Source organism: Chiroxiphia lanceolata, chromosome 21 (genome assembly GCF_009829145.1).
Source record: "Chiroxiphia lanceolata isolate bChiLan1 chromosome 21, bChiLan1.pri, whole genome shotgun sequence".
NCBI classification, from domain to species: Eukaryota; Metazoa; Chordata; class Aves; order Passeriformes; family Pipridae; genus Chiroxiphia; species Chiroxiphia lanceolata.
The window spans coordinates 11,613,731-11,633,424 of NC_045657.1; the positions used below are offsets into that span (position 1 = coordinate 11,613,731).

A 19,694-nucleotide genomic window follows, 5' to 3' on the forward strand; every position below is an offset into this window, starting at 1 on the left:
CGGGGCGTGAGACCCCCTCTGGTACCGAGGTCCCAGCACCAGCGGCTGGGGGTCCCGGCAGACACATCTCACGGCAACCGCAGAATCACAGCCGCTGCGGAGCAGGGATTCGGCCGTGGGGGAAGTGCTGCGTTAGCCGGAACTCGCGGGGCCGGGGGCGTCAAATCCTGCGGACGCCGCGAGGGCCGAGCTCAGGAAGCTCCCGGCGGCTCCGAGAACGGGTGGGGACCGCCCTGCAGCCCCGCTCTGCGTGGCTAGCTGCGGCTGCGACCAGCCCCGCTCCCGGGAGCGGCGGGGAGGGGGCTCCGGGGGGCTGGACGGCACCTCTGGCCCCGCCCGGTGCCGCCCTGTCCCGGTGCCGGCCCGCCTGCTCCCGCTGGGTCCCGAGCCGGTCAGAGTGGCCTCCCTACGCCATGGATCCGCCCGAGGAGGTGCGGGCGCGGCTGGAGCGGTGCGGGCAGGGCCACCTGCTGCAGTTCTGGGCCGAGCTGGGCCCCGAGCAGCGCAGAGCGCTGCTGGCGGCGCTGCCGCCGGGGCTGGGCGAGCACTGCCGGCTGGCGGCGGCGGCCGGGACCCGCCAGCGCGGCCCGCCCGAGCGCCTGGACGGCCGGATGGAGCCGCTCCCCGCCGAGCTTCTGGGCAGCGCTCGCCGCAGCGGCCCCGCCGCGCTGCAGCGCTGGGAGGCGGAAGGTGAGCGAGGCGCGGGGCCGCTTGTCCCTCCGTCCCAGAGCTGGCGGTGTCCGAAGCACCCCTTCGGGGGCTGCCGCGTCCCGCCGAGGCCCAGCCGGGGCAGTGCCTGACGGCGTCCCGGGGCAGGAGCCGCCTTCTGCGGTGGCACCGCGGGACTCCGGGCAGTCCGCCCCGCGCCACCCTGTGCTGCGGGAGATCGGTGTCCGGCGGGGGCGGCAGGTGGGAGCCACAGAGACGGCGAGTCGGGCAGGGAGGCGGAGAGCTGGGGTCACGGCTGCACCCCGGCCTTGAGCGCCGGGAGCCCGTGCCCCTCGGCCGGGGGCACTTTGGGTGAGACACCGAGTTTTCACTCTGCGCTGTGAAATGCAAGGGGCCGAGTCAAGTGCTAAGGCCATGCCTTGCAGGGGCAGGTGAAGCTCTCTACAACTCCCTGAAAGGCACTTGTAGGCAGGTGGAGGGTCTGTCTCTCCTCCCAGCTAAGAAACAATGGGACAAGAGGGAATAGCCTCAAGTTGTTCCAGGGGAGGTTCAGGTTGAATACTGGGGAAAATTTCTTCACAGAAAGGGAAGTCAGGCATTGGCACAGGCTGCCCAGGGCAGTTATGGAGTCACTATCTCTGGAAGTGTTCAAAAAACAAATGGACATGGTACTTCATGATATGGTTTAGAGGGCATAGGGGTATTATGTTGACATGATTTTCGGTATCTGTCATGAAAAATATGTAGTATTAAAGTACTTAAAGGGGCTTCAAGAGAGCTGGAGAGGGACTTGGGACAAGGGACTAGAGGGACAGGACAAGGGGGAATGGCTTCCCACTGCCAGAGGGCAGGGTTAGATTAGATATTACAAAGAAATCCTTCCCTGTGAGGGTGGTGAGGCCCTGGCACAGGTTGCCCAGAGAAGCTGTGGCTGCCCCACCCCTGGAAGTGTTCAAGGACAGGTTGGACGGGCCTTGGAGCAACCTGGGCTAGTGGAAGGTGTCCCTGCCCACAGGAGGGGGTTTGAATGATATGAGCTTTAAAGTCCATTCCAACCCAAACCATTCTATGATTCTATAAGCCCCTGGGGAGGGTGGGAGTAGGGAGGGGTTTCGTTGCTGCTGAGCTGGGTTGCTGCCTTGGGGTGAGCTCCTAGCACACTGACAGGTGCAGAGACCAGTCTTAGGTTGGTGCTGATCCTGATCCACACAGAGCCATGTGTGGCAGGAGGGTGATGGGATCTGGAAGCAGAGTGGATGGATAGTGTGAAAGAAGCCCAGGAAAGCCCATTAGCCATGGGTTTTGGAGCCTGGTAGATGCAGGTGGCTTTCCCTAGTCACCGTGTGGGTGTGTGAAAACTGGGGGTGATGGGGGAGACCATGGCTGGATGTGGGAGAATGTGCTTCCCCCACAGCACTCAGGTCTTACATGGATATCCTCTGCTTTTTTCTAAGTGCACACTTTATTTTAGTTATTTACAAAGAGTCATATGCGTCTTGCATCTTTCTTTATAAAATATAACACCACTGTTAAAAAAAAAATCATAATAAAAATATAGCCAGGAAAAAAACAGTTGTGGTTGCAGAGATACTTGTCAAAATTTTGGCAGGTGGCTGCACAGCCTTGACCCAACCTTACCAGCAAAGAGGTGGGGACGTGTGGGCAGGGAAGTCAAAATTTCCAATCAGAAACAGAAATAGAAGCATCGTGGTCACAGGGTAGAGGAGGTTTTCTGTCATGTCAAACTCTACGTTCAGGGCCAAGTGATGATGGAGGGAAGATCAGCTGATACAGTGAATCACAGAATGGTTTGAGTTGGGATGGACTTTAAAGCTCATATCATTCAAACCCCCTCCTGTGGGCAGGGACACCTTCCACTAGCCCAGGTTGCTCCAAGGCCCGTCCAACCTGTCCTTGAACACTTCCAGGGGGGTGGGGCAGCCACAGCTTCTCTGGGCAACCTGTGCCAGGGCCTCACCACCCTCACGGGGAAGGATTTCTTTGTAATATCTAATCTAACCCTGCCCTCTGGCAGTGGGAAGCCATTCCCCCTTGTCCTGTCCCTCCAGTCCCTTGTCCCAAGTCCCTCTCCAGTTCTCTTGGAGCCCCTTTAGGCACCGGAAGGGGCTCTCAGGTCTCCCTGGAGCCTTCTCTTCTCCAGGCTGAACACCCCCAGCTCTCCCAGCCTGGCTCCAGAGCAGAGGGGCTCCAGCCCTCCGAACATCTCTGTGGCTTCCTCTGGACTTGTTCCATCAGCTCCACATCTTCCTTGTCTTGGTGCCCCCAGAGTTGGAGGCAGCACTGCAGGTGGGGTCTCACCTGAGCAGGACAGAGGGGCAGAATCACCTCCTTACTTGCTCCCCGCACTGTCGGATGAGCCCAAGACACAGGGGGTTTCTGAGATGCCAGTGCATGTGGCTGGGATATGTTAAGCTTCTCATCCATCCACACTCTCAAGTCCATCTCAGCAGGGCTGTTTGAGGGTGTCATGGTGAGGAGGAAGGAACTCCCTGAGCCCTAGAGGCAGATAGGGCTGAGTCAGGGCTGTGCAGTTAAATTAACAGTTTTACCAAACTGGGTCATTTGACTTCCACCCTGCCAGACAAGTGAGGATCTAGTATGTGTGCCTCATGCCACTGGCCACAGCACAGAAAGGAAGGGAAGGCCAGGCCACCTCTGTGGGCTGGCCTCACTGATTGCCAGCACTGCTTGCAGGAGCCCAGGTCTGGTGTGTTTGGGACCCTGCCACTGTGCCCAAGTCATCTGCCCATGAAGTCTGATGGCCCCAGGCCACCTCAGCCCTGCAGGCAGCCTGAATTTCCACCAGAAGGGGTACATGCAGAGCTTCTGTTTTCCCTTTGGTTTGTTTTTATGATCCAGTTTAATCTGGAGAGGCTACCAGCCCTCTGTTTAATTTCCTGGAGGATGGCAATCAGGAGCAAGACTTCATGGTGCTGAGTCTGGGTGTTGCTGCATGTCCCCACAGACATAGCCTTGTCCCCAACAGCATCCCTGTGCCCCTGCATGGCATTTTCCAGTGGAGCTGGTGTCATGGGCACAGGCTTTGTGGGATCATGGGACACTGAGAGGATGCAGCTCTGAAAGGCCCTCGTTTGCAGTGAGCTGCTCGTGGTGTTGAGCAGAATGGGGAGCAGATGAGACATCCTGACCTGCTGCACAGTGTCCCCAAGGCTGCATGGCTGGTACAGCCCGTGGCCACCCCTGAGCTGAGTACTCTGTGCTGTGTGTCTGAGCTCCCAGCAGCTCCCACCTGCATTGTGTCCCCCAAAGATGAACAGCTGAAGCGATGTCTCCTCCTTCCCCCTCCTCCTTTTTCTGTGATAAAAAGTGATGGTTAAAAGAACCAGACAACTCAAAACTTGTCTCGGGAACACCTGAGATATTTTTTAATAGTTAAAAAAATAATGCCACTGTTATTGTCTCTGAGATGATAAAACAGCCTGGTCGGATTTGCTTTCAGATCTTAAACACCAACATTTAGCAACCACGTTTTCCAGGCAGCCCTAGAGATGATGGTATAAATCAAGCACAGACACTTTTACATTCTGTAGTGTTTTATTAATGAAATCTAAGCCTTGGCCATGGGCTATGGTGTAGCCCCATTTCATCAGAGGGTTTGATGAACCATTCTGGTTATCTGACTGCTTTGCAGAATTGAAAAGTTTGAGTTTTCTTCTCTTGCTGACTGCTCTTGTAATGGGGCTGATGTGCCTGTTCAGCAAGAGAATTCTGTCTGCTCTTGCAAGACAAGTCTGTTCCTCCTGCAAAATCTATTTTTGTTCTTTACTTTCTGTGCAGAATAGGACTGACTGCAGCACTGGTGAGTATCTCAGCAGCCAACACATCTTCCCTTTTCTGTTTGGTTAACTGTATTTCAAATGCTGCAGAAAATAAGGTGGATTTTTTTTAAGTGGATATATCTTTCCATTTACTCCAGGACTATGCAGTAAGATAAGTCAGTTCTTATGAACTTTAGTTGTGAATATTGGTGGTTTTACATTTGGGAAGTCACAGCAGACCTGCTTACTCAAATTTTTGGGGATATTTGTTTTCATGGTGACCTGAGAGGACAACTTGGAAAAACTCTCTGGGTCGTAGGGTTGCACCATAAATACTGGGAAGGAGTCCCCTTGCTGGGTTGTGTGCCACGGTCAGGTCTTTCCTGGAGTAGGGCCCAGTCAGCCTGATGGATTGTGGCAAGAGAAACAGAGCGACACTGTTGATGTTATCAGTAATATTGCTTTGGGCTTGGATTCATCCTGCTGAGGTTGAGGTTTTAGTCCCCACAGTGAGAGGCCCCTCTGGGAGATGGGTGTGAGATGTCAAATCCCCCTTGGGCAGATCCCATCCTTTTGTCGCTGTATGGGAAACTGAGAACTGCCATCTCCCCTGGGACATCCACATTTCAGCGAGGTGATGCCAGCTGTGGCACCCGCAAGCCGTGGTTGAGCATCGCAGCCACTTGATGCTGCAGGACTAAGTGGGGACCTCACCAACTCCCAATACAGTGTTCACTCTAGAGTGTCACATGAGTCATGCCCTTGGTCGTGGTCTTTGCTCTGCAGAAACCTCTAATTTGAGATCCATGGGATGTGGTCCATTGTATCAGAACCCCAGTGTGCTTGTTGGTGTGAGCCTGGCAGTGCTGGGAAGAGATAGAGAGCCTGACTTGCTCTAGTGTTGGGTGAATCTCAATTGCACCCCAAAGTAGCTCCCTGTGCTGCAGCAACGGAGACCAGAAAATGCTGAGTTTAGACTCCAATCAGCTTTGGTTTAAATCAATGTGAAATATTTAAGCTCAAGCAATTTCAGTTCTAGATTATTTTTAATAATTAAATAAATTAAAAATGTTTTAATTGCCCATCTCATAGAATCACAGAATGGTTTGGGTTGGAAGGCACTTTAAAGATCATCTTGTTCTAACTGTCCTGCCGTGAGCATGGATGCCACCCCCTAGATCAGATTTCTCAGGGCCCTGTTCAACCAGGCCTCGAACACTTCCAGGGAAGGGGCAGAACCGTTTGGAAGTGTCCCACAGGGCAACTTTTTTAGATTTTTTTTTTTAATTATTTTTTTTTCCCTCCATAAATTCTCTCTGCTCTGGGTCCCGCTGGGATACAGCCACCGCCCAAGCGAGGGCATGGGTAAGCTTGGAGCCATGCTCCCATGTCCCTCCACTTGGCTCCTTCCCTTTCCCCATGATGGTGCCCTGCACTGGCAAACAACCTGCTGAGCATGCAGGAAAACCATGTGCTGGGACTGGAGCAAGTACTCGTGGTGTCACTAATACCCAAGACCCTCTGCTCTGTGCTTTGGGTCTCTTGCATCGGCAGTTCAGTGGAGGCACAAAGGAGCCATTAATTGCTTGTGGTTTGTTGCATGAAATGCTGGTCGGTTTATTTGCATTGCCGTGCAGCTTACCCAGATCCTCTGTGTCTCTTACATTATAAGTTTAAACATGTTCAAGCTTGCCCTGCTATCCAAGGACCTCCTGAAACTGAAATCCCAAGACTTCCACCATCGGCACAGGTTTCCCCCTAGAGAGCTGTCCTAATACCACTTGAAGGGGGAGGGTGGAAGGCAGATCTCCAGAGGTGCCTTCCAACCCTCAGTCCTGTGGCCCTGTGATGCCAGAGGCTGCTCTGCAGCAGAGCCATGGCTGGGCTGTGGAACCAGGTCCCTTCAGTGTGCTTGGGCATCACCAGCCTTTTGGGAAAGGGTGTGTTTAGGCAGAAACATTGTGTTACTGCTGTGGTGGGACTGAAACTTGTAAGCATGGGTGGGAAGCGGGAATAGTGTTACCGCAATGTCATGGACAACTCAAGTTTGGTTTTATTGCCGAAAGCTGCATTTCTGAACAGAATTAAAACCAAGCCATGCTGTTACAGCAGCAATTGATATATTTCTTCTATTGCTCATTTAAACAGCCAGTTACTTAAAGATATCTTTTCCAGTGCTGCACCACCTCCCTAGTAAAGACTTTGTATCCTAATGTACAGTTTGAATCTCCTAAGCTGCAGCTCATGGCTGTTGCCTGTTGTTGCAACATCTGCTGCTTCAGGTGAGGAAACGGCTGCATCCAGGAGATGAAATGTATTTTCTCCTGTGTGTGTAGTGTCATATTTCTGTCCGAGCTGACAACATTGAACTGGCAGCTTCTAGCTGTTGCCTGAGCTCTGCAGAAAGGCTCAGGAGAAGAGCATGGGGTGTTGGTTGCTTTGGAGGTTCTTACATTCCCTTGGGCTTCTTTCTTCTGTTCAGGCTTGTATCAGATCTCGCAGAACAAGGTGGCAGTGCTGCTCCTGGCTGGAGGGCAAGGAACCCGCCTGGGAGTGAGCTATCCCAAGGGCATGTACAACGTGGGGTTGCCCAGTGGCAAGAACTTGTATCAGATCCAGGCAGAAAGAATCCGCAAAGTGGAGCAGCTCGCTGGCCAGAGACATCACTGCAAGTGTGCCATTCCCTGGTAGGTGACCCAGAGCCAGATTTCCTGTGCAGGGCTCTCTGCGTTCCAGTCTTGCCTGTGTTGTCTTCTAGAAGCACTGAGCTGGGTGCTGCACAGAGACAGGCCAAGGGAGGGGAGGGGATTTTGTCGACAGGATTTGCAATGCCAGTGGCTGGAGGAAGGTGCACAGGGATGGGAGGTGGCAGGTCTGTGTCTGCAGACCTGAGGGATCAAGAGCTGCCCTTGCATCACTGACCATGACCCTGACTGCTGTACCTTGCTGGCTTTCCAAGCACAGGCCCCGGCAACACTTTAAACAGCACTTTTCAGTGATTGTTTTGAATGCTTCACAAGAAATGTCATCCATTTCTGCTTTCTCAGATTCCTTCATGGAGGACCTAGACCTCACTTTCCAAGCCTCTCTGCCCATAATCTCTGCCACAGCAAAAAACCTCTTGCTTTGTGTTCAGGCCGCCTCCTGCTGTCACTGTTCACAGTTGCTAATTCTGCTAGCTGCTCCTGGCTTTCAAAAGAGACTAGCTCTGGGCAGAGTGCAAAATGTGAATTCCCTGTGGGATGTGGTGGGTGAGAGGAAGGCACTAGTATGTTTCTGGGAATGTTTTCTGCTAAGTGTTCTTTGTTAGACTATTAAGACTGTGAAGCCTTATGGAATCGGTGTCTGGTCTGAGGCAGGGTTTGGGCAGAGTAGGAGGGCTTCAGGGTACCACACTGTTTTACCAATTGGAGATCGAAGTTGATTCATACATTGTTTCTTCATGGAAGGTGAGTCCATACCGTGCTTCTTCCCGAAGCCTTGCATGCAGGACCTGAATTGCAAATGCACTATCCCTGGGTGCTGCTGGAAGCCAGGATGCATTATTTGCAAGATTCTACATCTACTGATGATGTTTCCAGTTCCTTTCCCAGGGCTGAGGAGGCAGTTGAGGCAGTTCACTGCTGCAGTACCCCTGAGCCCAGGCTGTGCTGTGCTGCAGAGATGTAAACTGGGGGGGGTGTGAGGTCCAGGCTCTCCTGTGCCAATGGTTGTTGAAGAGCTTGACAGGTAGATGATGAAGATGGCTTTTAGCCACCGGTGAAGGAGGATAGTGGAGGGAGAGACAGGAGCTGAAAGGAGAGGAGGAAATAGAAAAACTTAAGAGAAAAACAGACCATGTAGCCAACATATGGAAGTGCTGCTGTTTGCTTTGGCACTGGTCAGTGTGTCTTTAGGCACCTAACATCAGTTTGAATGTAGGGTGAACGAGGCTGTCGTCTGCCCTTTGCTTTGTTTTCCAGCTTATCCAGATATCCAGATGTTGCTCACATTTAGGGTGAGGCTCTTCTGTCCTGGCTGGAGCTAAGCCTGTGGGTAGGATCATGCACAGGACCCAGTACAGCCTTCCTTCGGGATGAGTTCTGAAGGAGAGCTCTTCTGCACAGCCGCTCACCACAGGATGCTGCAGTGTCTCATTTCACACATATGGGGTTCTTCCTTTTTGTGTTCCATTTGTTGTTTTGTCTTTTGCTTGTGCTGTTCTTGCTCATTGCCCAGCTCCCATTCCTGCCTAGGTACATCATGACAAGTGAGTTCACATTGGGGCCAACAGAAGAGTTTTTTGTACAACACAACTACTTCAACTTGGATAGATCCAACGTGATCATGTTTGAACAGAGAATGCTGCCTGCTGTCACCTTTGATGGGAAGGCCATCTTGGAGGAGAAGGGGAAAATTGCTATGGCTCCAGGTACCCGTTGTTTGCTCTTGAATGCTGCAGTACTGTCATGTGTGTTGATAGTTGCTACTGGCCATCAGCCAGCCGGGGCACAAGGAGCAGGCTTTGGGGCTTAGGGTTAATGCTTCCAGTTAGTGTGGGAGGATTCTGTTAAATGTTTCAGGCTGGTAATCAGGAGGGTAGCTATCATTGTTTAGTTCTTGCTGGAGATTTTGCCTACAGCACATTTTTTTATCAGTCTAGGAGTATTGGCAGGATTAGAGTGGTGTGGCTGCAGGTTAGGAAAAAGGTGCATCAGCAGAGGTGTGTGAGGTCCCTGGGGTGCTGCCTCCTGGGGTGAAGATGTCAGGAGCTGGGCTCCTGCTCAAAGCTGATAGCTGGAAATGGGTAAAAAAGCAGCAAGAAGATTAACTCTTTCCAAAATGAGAGCAAGGTCTCACGTTGTAAAGTTCTCCTCTTAACCTGGAGACGGTAGGAGACTTGGTGAAGGCAGCCTGGTTGGGATGGTGTTGCAGGGATGGGGTGTCGCAGCTGCAGAGTGGTTTTCCTGAGCTGACAGCACTATCCAAGGAGGAACTGTGAATGGGTGATCTGTGATGAACAAATGTGCAGGTGTCTTTTGTGCAGCTGCAGTTCAAGCCTTTAAAAAAGCATTGGGAAGTTGTGGGGAGAAGATAAACAGAGAATAAGATCTATTTTAGCCTTTCTCCAAGATGAGTTTTAAATGCACTTTTGCCCTGCACTGCGGGAGAAATTTAGCAGACTTTTCCCACCCTCTGCATAACGTTTTGCCCTTTAGTGTTCTCCCTGTGAGGATCTTACTAGCCTTCATAGAGTCTCATAATGGTGCTCAGTGAGGCTGGTCCCCATGGTCCCACTCTGCAGGTGAGATGAGCCGGGGTGAGGAGAGGAACATGCTCACCTGAGCTGCATTGCAGAGCTGGAAATAAAATCTGGTAGCACTGACTCTTGGCTAGAAAGCATTCCCTGCTCTGCTGTTCAGGAAAGTCTGTTCAGGACTTTCTGCTTTTGCTCTGTTAGCTGCAAAAAAACCCCAGTCCAAAGTCACTAATGAGCCATGGATTCTCTTTTCTCTTGCATTATAGATGGCAATGGTGGCTTATACCGTGCTTTGGTGGATAATAAGATCTTGGATGACATGAAGCAGCGTGGAATCCAGTATGTCCACGTATATTGTGTGGACAATATCCTCGTGAAAATGGCAGATCCAGTCTTCATAGGTTTCTGCGTTTCCAAAGGGGCAGACTGCGGTGCAAAGGTGAAGCAGTGCTAACACTGGGCTGGTTTCCCACAGGGAGGTAGGGTCTCATTATGCTTGGAAGCTGCTGGCTGGGGGGAGCTTACGTGACCTGGGATGTTCAGCCCTATGCCCATCAGGGGCTTATTCTGAGCAGATTTAAAGCTGTTTGCTGCCAGCATTGCATTCCAAATCCCTACCTGTGGGTGTCCTGTTCTTCCCACAGTACTACTGTGGAAAATAAACTTCAATTAGAGCAGGGACTGTAGCTGTACAGGAAACTACGGACTGGAATCGCTTCCCCTCCATGCTCAGCCCTTTCTACAAAGGCACTTGGACAGTCTAGAAGCCGTGTTGGACCGGGTTGTGTTTTATAAGCACACCTTTAAGTCTAATGGAGACATTTCTAATGCTCTGCTGTGGAAGATGGGGAAAGCCAAACCAGCCTGGATTTTTTCATTCTAAAGCAGCAGGTGCCTGAGGAGAAGTTTATGTTACTTGAGTCATTAGCGCTGTTCATGCAAACAGGGAGCTGAAGGCTAATAGCTGCAAGCAGCTTTCATTTGATGCCAGGTCCCAGTCCTTGATAAGAAAAGTGCCCCCCAGCAGGCCAATTGCTTTTAACGGGTTTGTCTTCTGAAAAACAGTGCAATTAAGTGGGTGAGTACTGGGGTTTATGCTCAGTTGTTGGGCAAAGTGTGCCTCCAGACTGCTCTGTGCCCCATGAACTGCCCTGCCCTTGCTCCTGAGGTGCTGGAGGGTCAGCAGGCAACAGTCCTGCAGGATCGTTTGTAGGAGTTGGAACAGTGCTGAGATTTTCTTCCTCCTTGTCATAGCCCTTGTCCTGTGGCTGCAGGTGGTGGAGAAGGCCTACCCCACGGAGCCCGTTGGGGTGGTGTGCTGTGTGGATGGGGTGTACCAGGTGGTGGAGTACAGTGAGATTAGCCCGGAGACTGCGCAGCAGCAGCGCCCTGAGGGGGGACTGATGTTCAGCGCTGGCAACATCTGCAACCACTTCTTCACTGTTGATTTCCTGGAAATAGTGGCCCAGTAAGTCCCAGCAGACCTGCTAGACAGCTGTGCTGCCCAGAAATGCCTCCAAGATTGAAATTACAGAGTGGGAAACAGGAACACCCAGTTATGAGTACCTCCTGTGCCTTTCAACTTTTCTCTATTCCAAACGTTTCCAAAGAGCTGTGTCCTCTTTCTGACAGCCCCAGCATGTTCTTCGGACCCTACCCAAGGGGTACCCTTCCTGGGCCTGCAGGGGTGAGCAGCTGTACGGGCTGCAGTGTGGTCAGTGATGCAGCCCCACACCAAGGATTTCCAATGGGAAATGTCACCCATGCCCATCCCTTGGGACAACAGAGTTTGTGAGAGAGGGTGAAGTTGTGGCGGACTCCGCAACACCTTGGTGTTGCGGAATGGAGATGTGATGCTGGGCATTTAGTGAGCAGCAGTATGACCCTCCTGATCATCCCTGGGTGAGGGATCTGCTCTGCTCCATTGTCATCCCAATCAGATAATTTGGGTTGCCTTTTTTTTTTAACCTCTGCCTGCAATTTCAGCTTGAAGCCAAGTACTCCCTCTTGTCTGACTGTCATGTCCCACTGGTACAGGGAGAGCCACTGGCCAGGCTGCTCTGCTCAGTGAAGTGTTTCCTGGATGTGACTTGCATCGTTGGGGAGAGAGCAACACCCACAGCTGAGAGATGACTCAGAGCAGTAATAAGACATCTGCTTCCCACAAGTGTATTGCTTTTTTTTTTTCTAAGTGGGCATGAAGTAAATGAACTTGTTTCTTCTGCTTTTGCAGGAAATGTGAGCCGCAGCTGAAGCATCACGTAGCCATAAAGAAGGTGCCCTACATTGACAAGGAGGGAAATCTGGTAAAACCACTAAAACCGAACGGGATAAAGCTGGAGAAGTTTGTGTTTGATGTGTTCCAGTTCTCTAAGTTAGTGGCAGACATTGTTTTACTTTTCCCCTTCTCAATGTTTGTTTGAATGACTGTAGGTTGTAACAGGCTGTCTGAGGGAGCATGTGGTTTTTGTGGGTGGCTTGTTAGGAAGGCTGTTGAATCTACGCCCAGTTCCAACCCAACAGTAACGGCACAGTTCTAAGGGGAGCTCATGGGGCGCGGAGAACATGCACTGACCCTGCTCCCAGATTGATCATCTTGCCAAGGACGTGTTGGTCGGTCTGGCCTCTGCCAGCCTGAGAAAAATAAAAGGAAATCGAGTGCAAAGCACATGAAGCCCACGTTGCAGTGTTCAGACTTGCAAAAATTGGGTCTTTCAGGATTGTGGCTTCCATGGCAACTGCAGCTCTGGTTACGTTTTTGGGTGCTGTCATGCCAGGGCTCAGTGTGCACCCTTTGTGCTTGGAAAACAGTTTGCTTAAGCACGGTGGGGCCAAGTTACAGTTGCTGTGGGAACTGTCAGTGTTGACTTGCCAAGCTCTACAACATAGCTGGGAGTGCTCTGCCATATGCAGTCAGGGGTACTTGTGCCTAGGGAATTGGGATTTTAATAATGTAGAAATTTAGCATGTGTTCTTATAAAACCTATTTTCCAAGGTCTTAAATTCAGCAGTGAAGATTCTGTTTTAGGCTTAAATAAATGGCAAAGAGAGACCTCAGACAAACTGAATTATCTTTGTTTGGGGATAGTATTTCCTTTTTTAGAGGATTTCCTTTAGGATTAAAGTTTGAACCAGTCTCTATTTCCTGACATGCGTTCAGTAAAGTATCATCAAACCAAAGGCAAAAAGCAGAGTGATATAAACAGCGCTGAATTCTGAGCCGTGTCAGGACTTATTTGCATGCAGCGATTCCTTATGCTTTTTTAACACCTCAAAACCAGCTTGGCAGCTGTGCTTCACACATGAAGTGGAGAAACGCACAGGTACTGCTGTGGGGCTTTTTAAATTTGCATTCCCATTTCTGGTAAACAGCTGTACTTGACATTCACCTGTGAGGCCTCCCACACTGCTTTTTCCTTGGGAACTGGTGTCCTTAGTTGGTCCTGACCTACAGACACTCAAGCGGAGTGGGCATTTTTTGGGCAAGGTGGGATGCTCTGCAGTGAGTGCACAGCTCGCACTGTGTCCGAGCTCCGGGCAGCTTTGTGCTCTCCATCCTTCTGTGCTCTGAGTTATTTTGTCTGGGAGCCTCCCAATGTCTGGAGGAGTTTCTGTGGAATCTCTGCAGAACTGTTGCTTTTCTTCTCACCTGAGTGCAGCCTCCAGAGAGTCAGGAGGTTACTGTTATGTTCCCAAAGAGACAAGGCTTCGTGTGTTTTTCCGTCCTACAGGCCTGGTACTCCTTGGCTCTTCAGGTGGGCAGTGGGCTTCCCTTGGCTTGACTGCCCCAGGCTGCATACATCACTGCTCCTTAAAATAATGTATGAGCCTTTCCCCATGAACGTTGTTGTTGCATCAGCAGTGCTGATGACTAGCTCTGGTTTTCATGATCATTGTTTTCTCCCCTTTGCTTGTAGGAATTTTGTGGCATTTGAAGTTTTGAGAGAAGAAGAGTTCTCGCCACTAAAAAATGCAGACACGGCTGACAAAGACACTCCTACCACTGCTCGGCAAGCCCTTCTGGCCCAGCATTACCGCTGGGCTCTCAAGGCTGGGGCCAGATTTGTGGATGGAAATGGTTGCAGGATACCAGAGAAACTCAGGTATGAACCTCAGTGACCTCCTCTGCAGCTTCTCTGATGGGACTGCCCAGCCAGGCTAGGCTCTCCAAAACCAGGTTTTCATGTAGTCACAGGGTGGCTCAGAATGATTTTTGTTCAGCTGGTGCTTACTTGATGTGCAGGTTGGTGTCTATTACAGCTCCTGCTCCTCTAGTGACTGTGGGTGCTCCAGGCAGTCAGCACAAGGGGGCTCTGGGTGATATCTCTGCAGATCCTTGCCCTTGGGGTCATGAGTTGACCCCTCCTATAGCACCACTAAACAGGGGCAGCCTTTTCTGTCACTCTGGGTTTAGCCAGCCCGAGGAATTTTAATTTGTAGGCCCTGCGAGCTTTTCTGAATGTGGACCCAACGGGATTCTCAGGTGGGCTTATGGATTGACTGTTACAGTGGTGACCAATTCAGATACTTCCTGTGTCATGTGGAGTGGGAAGCTGCTTTTACTTCATGGGGCCATTACTTCATCAACTCATGCTGTTATTTTTACTTGAAAAGCACCTCTATAAAAGTGATGCCCTGGTTTTGATGAGTAACATTTGAGACCTGCTAATTCCCTTTTATTTTCACACTTTGTGTTCAAATAGTATCTGGTGCATGTGACTACAACAAATGTCTTATCCTTCTGGATATCCTATTCTAGACAATCTTTTGAAGAAGATGGACTGTTTTTTAAGCACAGCAGGAAGTTAATCCTGTGTTCTCTTCTCTAGTCTCTCAGGAACCGAAGATCCTCCAGCTGTGTGTGAGATTTCTCCATTAGTGTCTTACTTTGGAGAGGTGAGAATAACTATCTGTGGAGCTATTTTTAAGAGTGTGCAGGTATACATCTGATTTCCTTCTGAACACAGGTGACTTCTTTAGACTGGGCTTGTTGAGAAATGGTCAGATCAAGGGAACTGGGAATTTGGCTCTGTGTCACATTTCTGGTTCCACTATGGTTTACTCTTCAGCAGTTTGTTCACTCTCAGTTTTAGCCATCTGTAAAATGAGATTTGCAACGAGGCTGCAGTTTCATTAAGTCTCACAAGCACTTTGAAATCTTCTGAATGAAAAGTGCAGAATATTAAAATTACAAAATCTATGGGTTCTGTGCTCATTTGTGCCCATCTCCCACAGGGAGTGAGTACTGACTGTGAAGTGAGATATGTGCATTGGCTTTAGGGAAAAATTTCTCAAGTTTGTCCCTCTGAAAATAATTGATCCTGAGAAACCTGTAGTAGTGAGAAGAGGATCTTCCCTGTGTTGGACAGACGGAGTGAAACGGTGGGCTGCAGGAGGATTATGTCATCACTGTGGGGAAGGGTGTTCGTGAAACTTTACACTTTTGTTAGGTTTCCAAATGTATTAACTTGCAACAGCGACCTGCACCAAGTGTATTCCTCAACATGTGCACGTAGCAACCTTGTTGCAATTGATACCTTCTGAGAACAAAATGAATACAAGGCAATTTAAACTGACTTCCCTTTGCTAGGATTATTCTAATTTTAGCTAAGAACACCTTCCCATGCCTGCCCCTCCCCAGGAAGCTAGTTTCTGAGGTCGTGTTTTACGGTTCATTGGTGCCACTCCTTCATGAACCCCAGGCTTGGGGCTAAAACCCTTTCCATCACTGGAGAAACTGTTGCTGTTGTTTGTCCTTCCCATGACCTCTCTCAGTCATTCTTTGAAGACTTAAAAATAGGTGACCAGTCTGATGCATTTACAGCCTAACAATACTGTTCTCACACGTTCTCAGGGTCTGGACGTGTACATGAAGAACAAAGACTTCCCTTCTCCCTTAGTACTCGATGAAACCAAAGTGGAAATGCTTGGAAATTCTTGAAGAGGGAAGCCTTTCCCCCTCATCAGATATCCGTTTTTCAGAGCCATTATGAGAACTGACATTACTAAAATGTCAGCTATGAAGTGCATTATAAAAAAAAAAATCGCTTTGCAGTGTCTGATTAATGCCAAATCCTTGCAGCAGTTGTGTTTACACACATATTCATGCTTCCCAGTTCTGTTTGGTAACTTTGAAAGCTGGGCCTCTTACCTCAGTCTGTTTTGTACACTTGGATGTGAGTGAGGATTAACACCTTCCAGGTGTTAAACATATCTTACATTTCTTATTTGCTGGGCACATGAATATGGAAAAGAGCCAGCCAGGGCCTAATAAATCAGCTTTGCTTCCAAGAAGATTAAATCTCTTCAGTGCATTGTTAGGTTTTTTGTTTGTGCTGGTGTGGTTGGTTTTTTGTTTTGGTTTTGTTTCTAAATTATGTGCACAGCTGCAATCAGTTTGAGGGCTCCCCCCCCCCCCCCCCCCGAAAAGTTAGGAAGGACTGGGTACTGAGGCCTTTCTCTGCAGTGATACACCTTTCCCTAATCCTGTGATGATTAGAAGATCCAATTCAGCAACTGCATCCTCTAAGCAGATCATAGAGAGTCTGCTGTACGTAGGGATGTTGCTGTGCCTAAGCATTGCTTGAGGTTTGGACTCCAAAGCAGTCAGACTAGTTTTGTATCTGGGCTTGCTGGTGTCTTGCTTGGACTGATTGCTTCCGACAGCTGTAGTGACCTGGGTTTTTTTAATTAAAAAAAAAAAAAAAAAAAGTTGATGAGAATTTTTTTTCACAACCCTCTGCTCTTCCTAGCTAAAACAAACATTTGGTTTCCTTTCAATTTCCTGTTTAATGTATACCATATCCTGAGACGGGGCTCTCTCAGTAGTAAAAGGAACAAATCCCGATGGTAGAATTTAATGCTTACCCACACAAAAAAAAAAGGCTTACTCTCAGCATCACCAGGGCACACAGTAAAACACCAGCCTTGCTTCTGCATTTTCTGCCCAGGGGGTTTTCCAGCACTCTTTCACTTAGGAAATAATTCCTTAGATGCCTTCCTTTTAAATATATTACTAAACATCATGTAAAGATAAGTGTTAGCTAATGAAGGATGTTAATTGTCAGAACATATGTAGCATGTGAACTCAGTCCTGGCCAAGGGATCCCAGGATGGCCGTGATCCACCAGTGATTGTTCCTGTTCAGTCTTTGGACGCTGTCCCGGGAAGCTCAGGCTCACCTGCTGCAGAACCTGCACTGAGCAAACCTGAGTCATTTCAGCCTTGGTGAGGATGGGGGCTGGTCTTTGCTTCAGGAGTACTCTATATGTTTCCACTAAACCTGGTGCTAGGGAAGGTAGTGAGGAAGATGTTTCATCTGCAATGTTATTTAGTGCATCAGCTTCTACTATGGAATTGCTGATGATACTTCATTAAGCATAAATAACTTCCATGGCTTTCTGCAATTCCTGATGTGAAGCTCTATTCAGAATGTTGGGTAAGTATAAAAATGGCTTTGAGAATAAATACAGTTTGTAAGTAGGCTCAAGTTTTCCAAAGAAAGCATCTAAATGTTAATATCAGAGTTTTTGGTTATAAAGTGTTTCTGCATGAACTTGAGTAACGAGCCTTTCACACATGCAGACCAGCTAATGACAGTTCTGATTACCTCAGCTGGCATGTGCAGCCAGTAATTCTCTTTTAGTATAAATGAAGCATTTGTCATGACACTCAGTTCTGTAGTCTTTTTGCACAGTGTTTCTGTGGTACATTCCATTCCTGTCAGTCAAGTTTTATGTCCGAGAACAAGTTGTGTTGTATCTTTGTGAGTATTGCTCAGCAGTTCTGGCACACGCTTGTTTTACGCTGCACTGTGCTATAAAGATTTCTTTGCTCTTCATAAAGTACTTTCTCTTTTGAAGCTTCACTTCCTGTGTACACAGAGCTGCTGATACGGTTTTCCAGGTTGTTTTCAAGGAAAAGCTGTATTAGAATGTTGAATGCTTTGTCTGTTGGGCTTTTTTTTTTTCCCTATGACTCTTCACATTTTAAACTGGAACATAGAAAGAATTTTGAGAGAACTTTTTAAAAAAGAAATCTGTTCAGTATGTAACAAAGTCTTTGTATGCATTATAAAATGAAAAAAGTACCCGAAACAAAGGGAAGTCCTGTAGTACTTCAGAAACTTCTGGACATCTAAGCATTTTTACAATAAAGATGTTACTGTGATTTCTATGTGTCTGTCTGTGTTTCTTGTCTGTGAGGAAAATACCCTTGTTGTCTTTGTCCCTACATGTTGTGGGTGTTGTCACCACAGCTGCAGGACAGACAGTGTCACCAGTGGTACGGCTGGAGGCAGCAGTGTCCATGCTTCAGATTATGGGGGATGTGGGACTGAGCAGAGGCTGATTCCTGAAGGAGTTTGACACTGTGGCATCTATTTTTCATCAGAAAACAGAAGATTGTGTTCTTGTCTTCAATCCTGGTTATTTTTTCCAAGCTTTTCAGCTCAGTTTACTCACGGAAGGTTGTGGGTGGCAATTGTTTGTCTTATTTCAAGTCAATTTGAGTGATCTGGCTCCGAGTCAGGCTCTCCCAGCTGAGCACTTGCTGGAATGCAAATTTTGCTTTGCTGCACAGTGACAGACATCTTAAACAGGGCTCTATTTTATAGCACAATCAGTAGGGGAAGTTTGTAATGTGTCACAAATGGCATATTGTCCTGTTTTGGGGGTTTAGTGCTGAACCCAGCAAATGTCAGATCTTCCTTTTTTACCTATTCCCCCCATGTTTCTCTCTTGACACCCCTGCGAAGGCTGGTGGTAGGTTTAATGTGTAAAGCTACATGAATCAGTAGTTTCCTGTGGTAGGAAAATGAATACTAAAAATGAATGCGTGCTTAAATGGTTCCCGTGCTTGTTTATGCAGTGTTCATATTTACCAGAATTTTTGCTTGCTTAGTTTTCTTAATCATGAAATGCTCAGAAAACACAAAAGTCTCAGTTTTATCTGGATATCTAGTGTGAGGTGGATTCCAAATGTAAAGGGGCAAATGATGCACTCTAACCTGCCAGTTAGGCACAGCTGGAGGTGAATTCAGCGCCAGCACTTAGAGCAGCTGCTTCAATGACACCCTCTTCCTGTTGGGACTAGGAACCTGAGACAGAAGTAATGGTTATTACAAACCTGGTCACGCTTTGGCTGTGAACGTGTACATCACTAAACAATGCTCTTCCATACTCCCACTGATAACACCCCTCCTCCTCAGGGAAGATGTAGGGAACTACTTGCACAGGCTGGAGGTCTGTGGAGGAGCAGCTGTGGGATGAGTGCATCCTGCTGAGTACAAAAATTCAGTGCCAGGTCTCATGGAAGGGTTTATTTATACAACTGCTTAAGTTGCTTTTCACCCACTCACATACATTCTCTCGTAGATTCCAGTCGTCTCCTCTCAGCCCCGTGTTCCTGCATGGCCTGCTGTAAAACTGTCTCGGGTTCTCAGTGGCAGCCGATGATGACATGAGACAGCTCTTCCCTGTCCTCTCGGAGTTAGGAGCAGTTTGGGTTTCCCTTGGTTGGAGGAGCGGCGGTGTCCGTGCCCCCTCATGTGGGGCCACAGTGCCCTGTGCTGCTGGGTTGGGCCTCCCCATGGGAGCTGCACCTTCCCGGGCTCGGCTGATGGGAGCTTGCGGGGCAAGTGTTGAGTTGATTTTCCTCAGAGCCTTCCCACATGCACGTTTTCGTTTCTCGTGCTTCCGTGCCAGTGTTTCTGTGAACGGTCTCAACGGCGTAATCTCAGCACATCGAGGAACAGCGAGGGTTCCCACGCTCTCCTTTCCTCACTGCCTGCCCCGGCATCTGCCGTCCTCCTGGCCAGGGCCCGGCTCGGCGGGGAGCGCAGGGACAGCGAGAGACAAGGGCCAAATTTGCGCGGCCCCAGGGCTCGAAGGGGGAACCCGTGAGGGGGGCGGGAGGCGTCATCCGATCACGCCCCGCCCCGGTGCCATCGAGCGCGGACGCGCCGTCGCCAGAGCGGCACCGGAAGC

At 49.3% G+C, this 19,694-nt stretch overlaps 1 protein-coding gene across 1 annotated transcript; it reads left to right on the top strand.

The window, feature by feature from the left end:
• Positions 1-292: 292 nt before the first annotated feature.
• On the top strand, positions 293-17,877 carry UAP1L1 (UDP-N-acetylglucosamine pyrophosphorylase 1 like 1). The gene is made up of 9 exons (XM_032708356.1): positions 293-690; positions 6,952-7,156; positions 8,705-8,880; positions 9,975-10,147; positions 10,983-11,176; positions 11,942-12,082; positions 13,626-13,811; positions 14,538-14,604; positions 15,563-17,877. Exons 1-9 carry the CDS (start codon positions 414-416, stop codon positions 15,647-15,649), a joined length of 1,506 nt encoding a protein of 501 aa, XP_032564247.1. The 5' UTR covers positions 293-413; the 3' UTR covers positions 15,650-17,877.
• The last annotated feature ends 1,817 nt before the right edge of the window (positions 17,878-19,694 follow it).

Coding starts and splice junctions, on each gene's coding strand:
- UAP1L1 (XM_032708356.1), top strand. CDS start 414: ATGGATCCGCCCGAGGAGGTGCGGGCGCGGCTGGAGCGGTGCGGGCAG. Junction 8,881..9,974: donor GAAAATTGCTATGGCTCCAG/GTACCCGTTGTT, acceptor CTTGCATTATAG/ATGGCAATGGTGGCTTATAC. Junction 12,083..13,625: donor GATGTGTTCCAGTTCTCTAA/GTTAGTGGCAGA, acceptor CTTTGCTTGTAG/GAATTTTGTGGCATTTGAAG.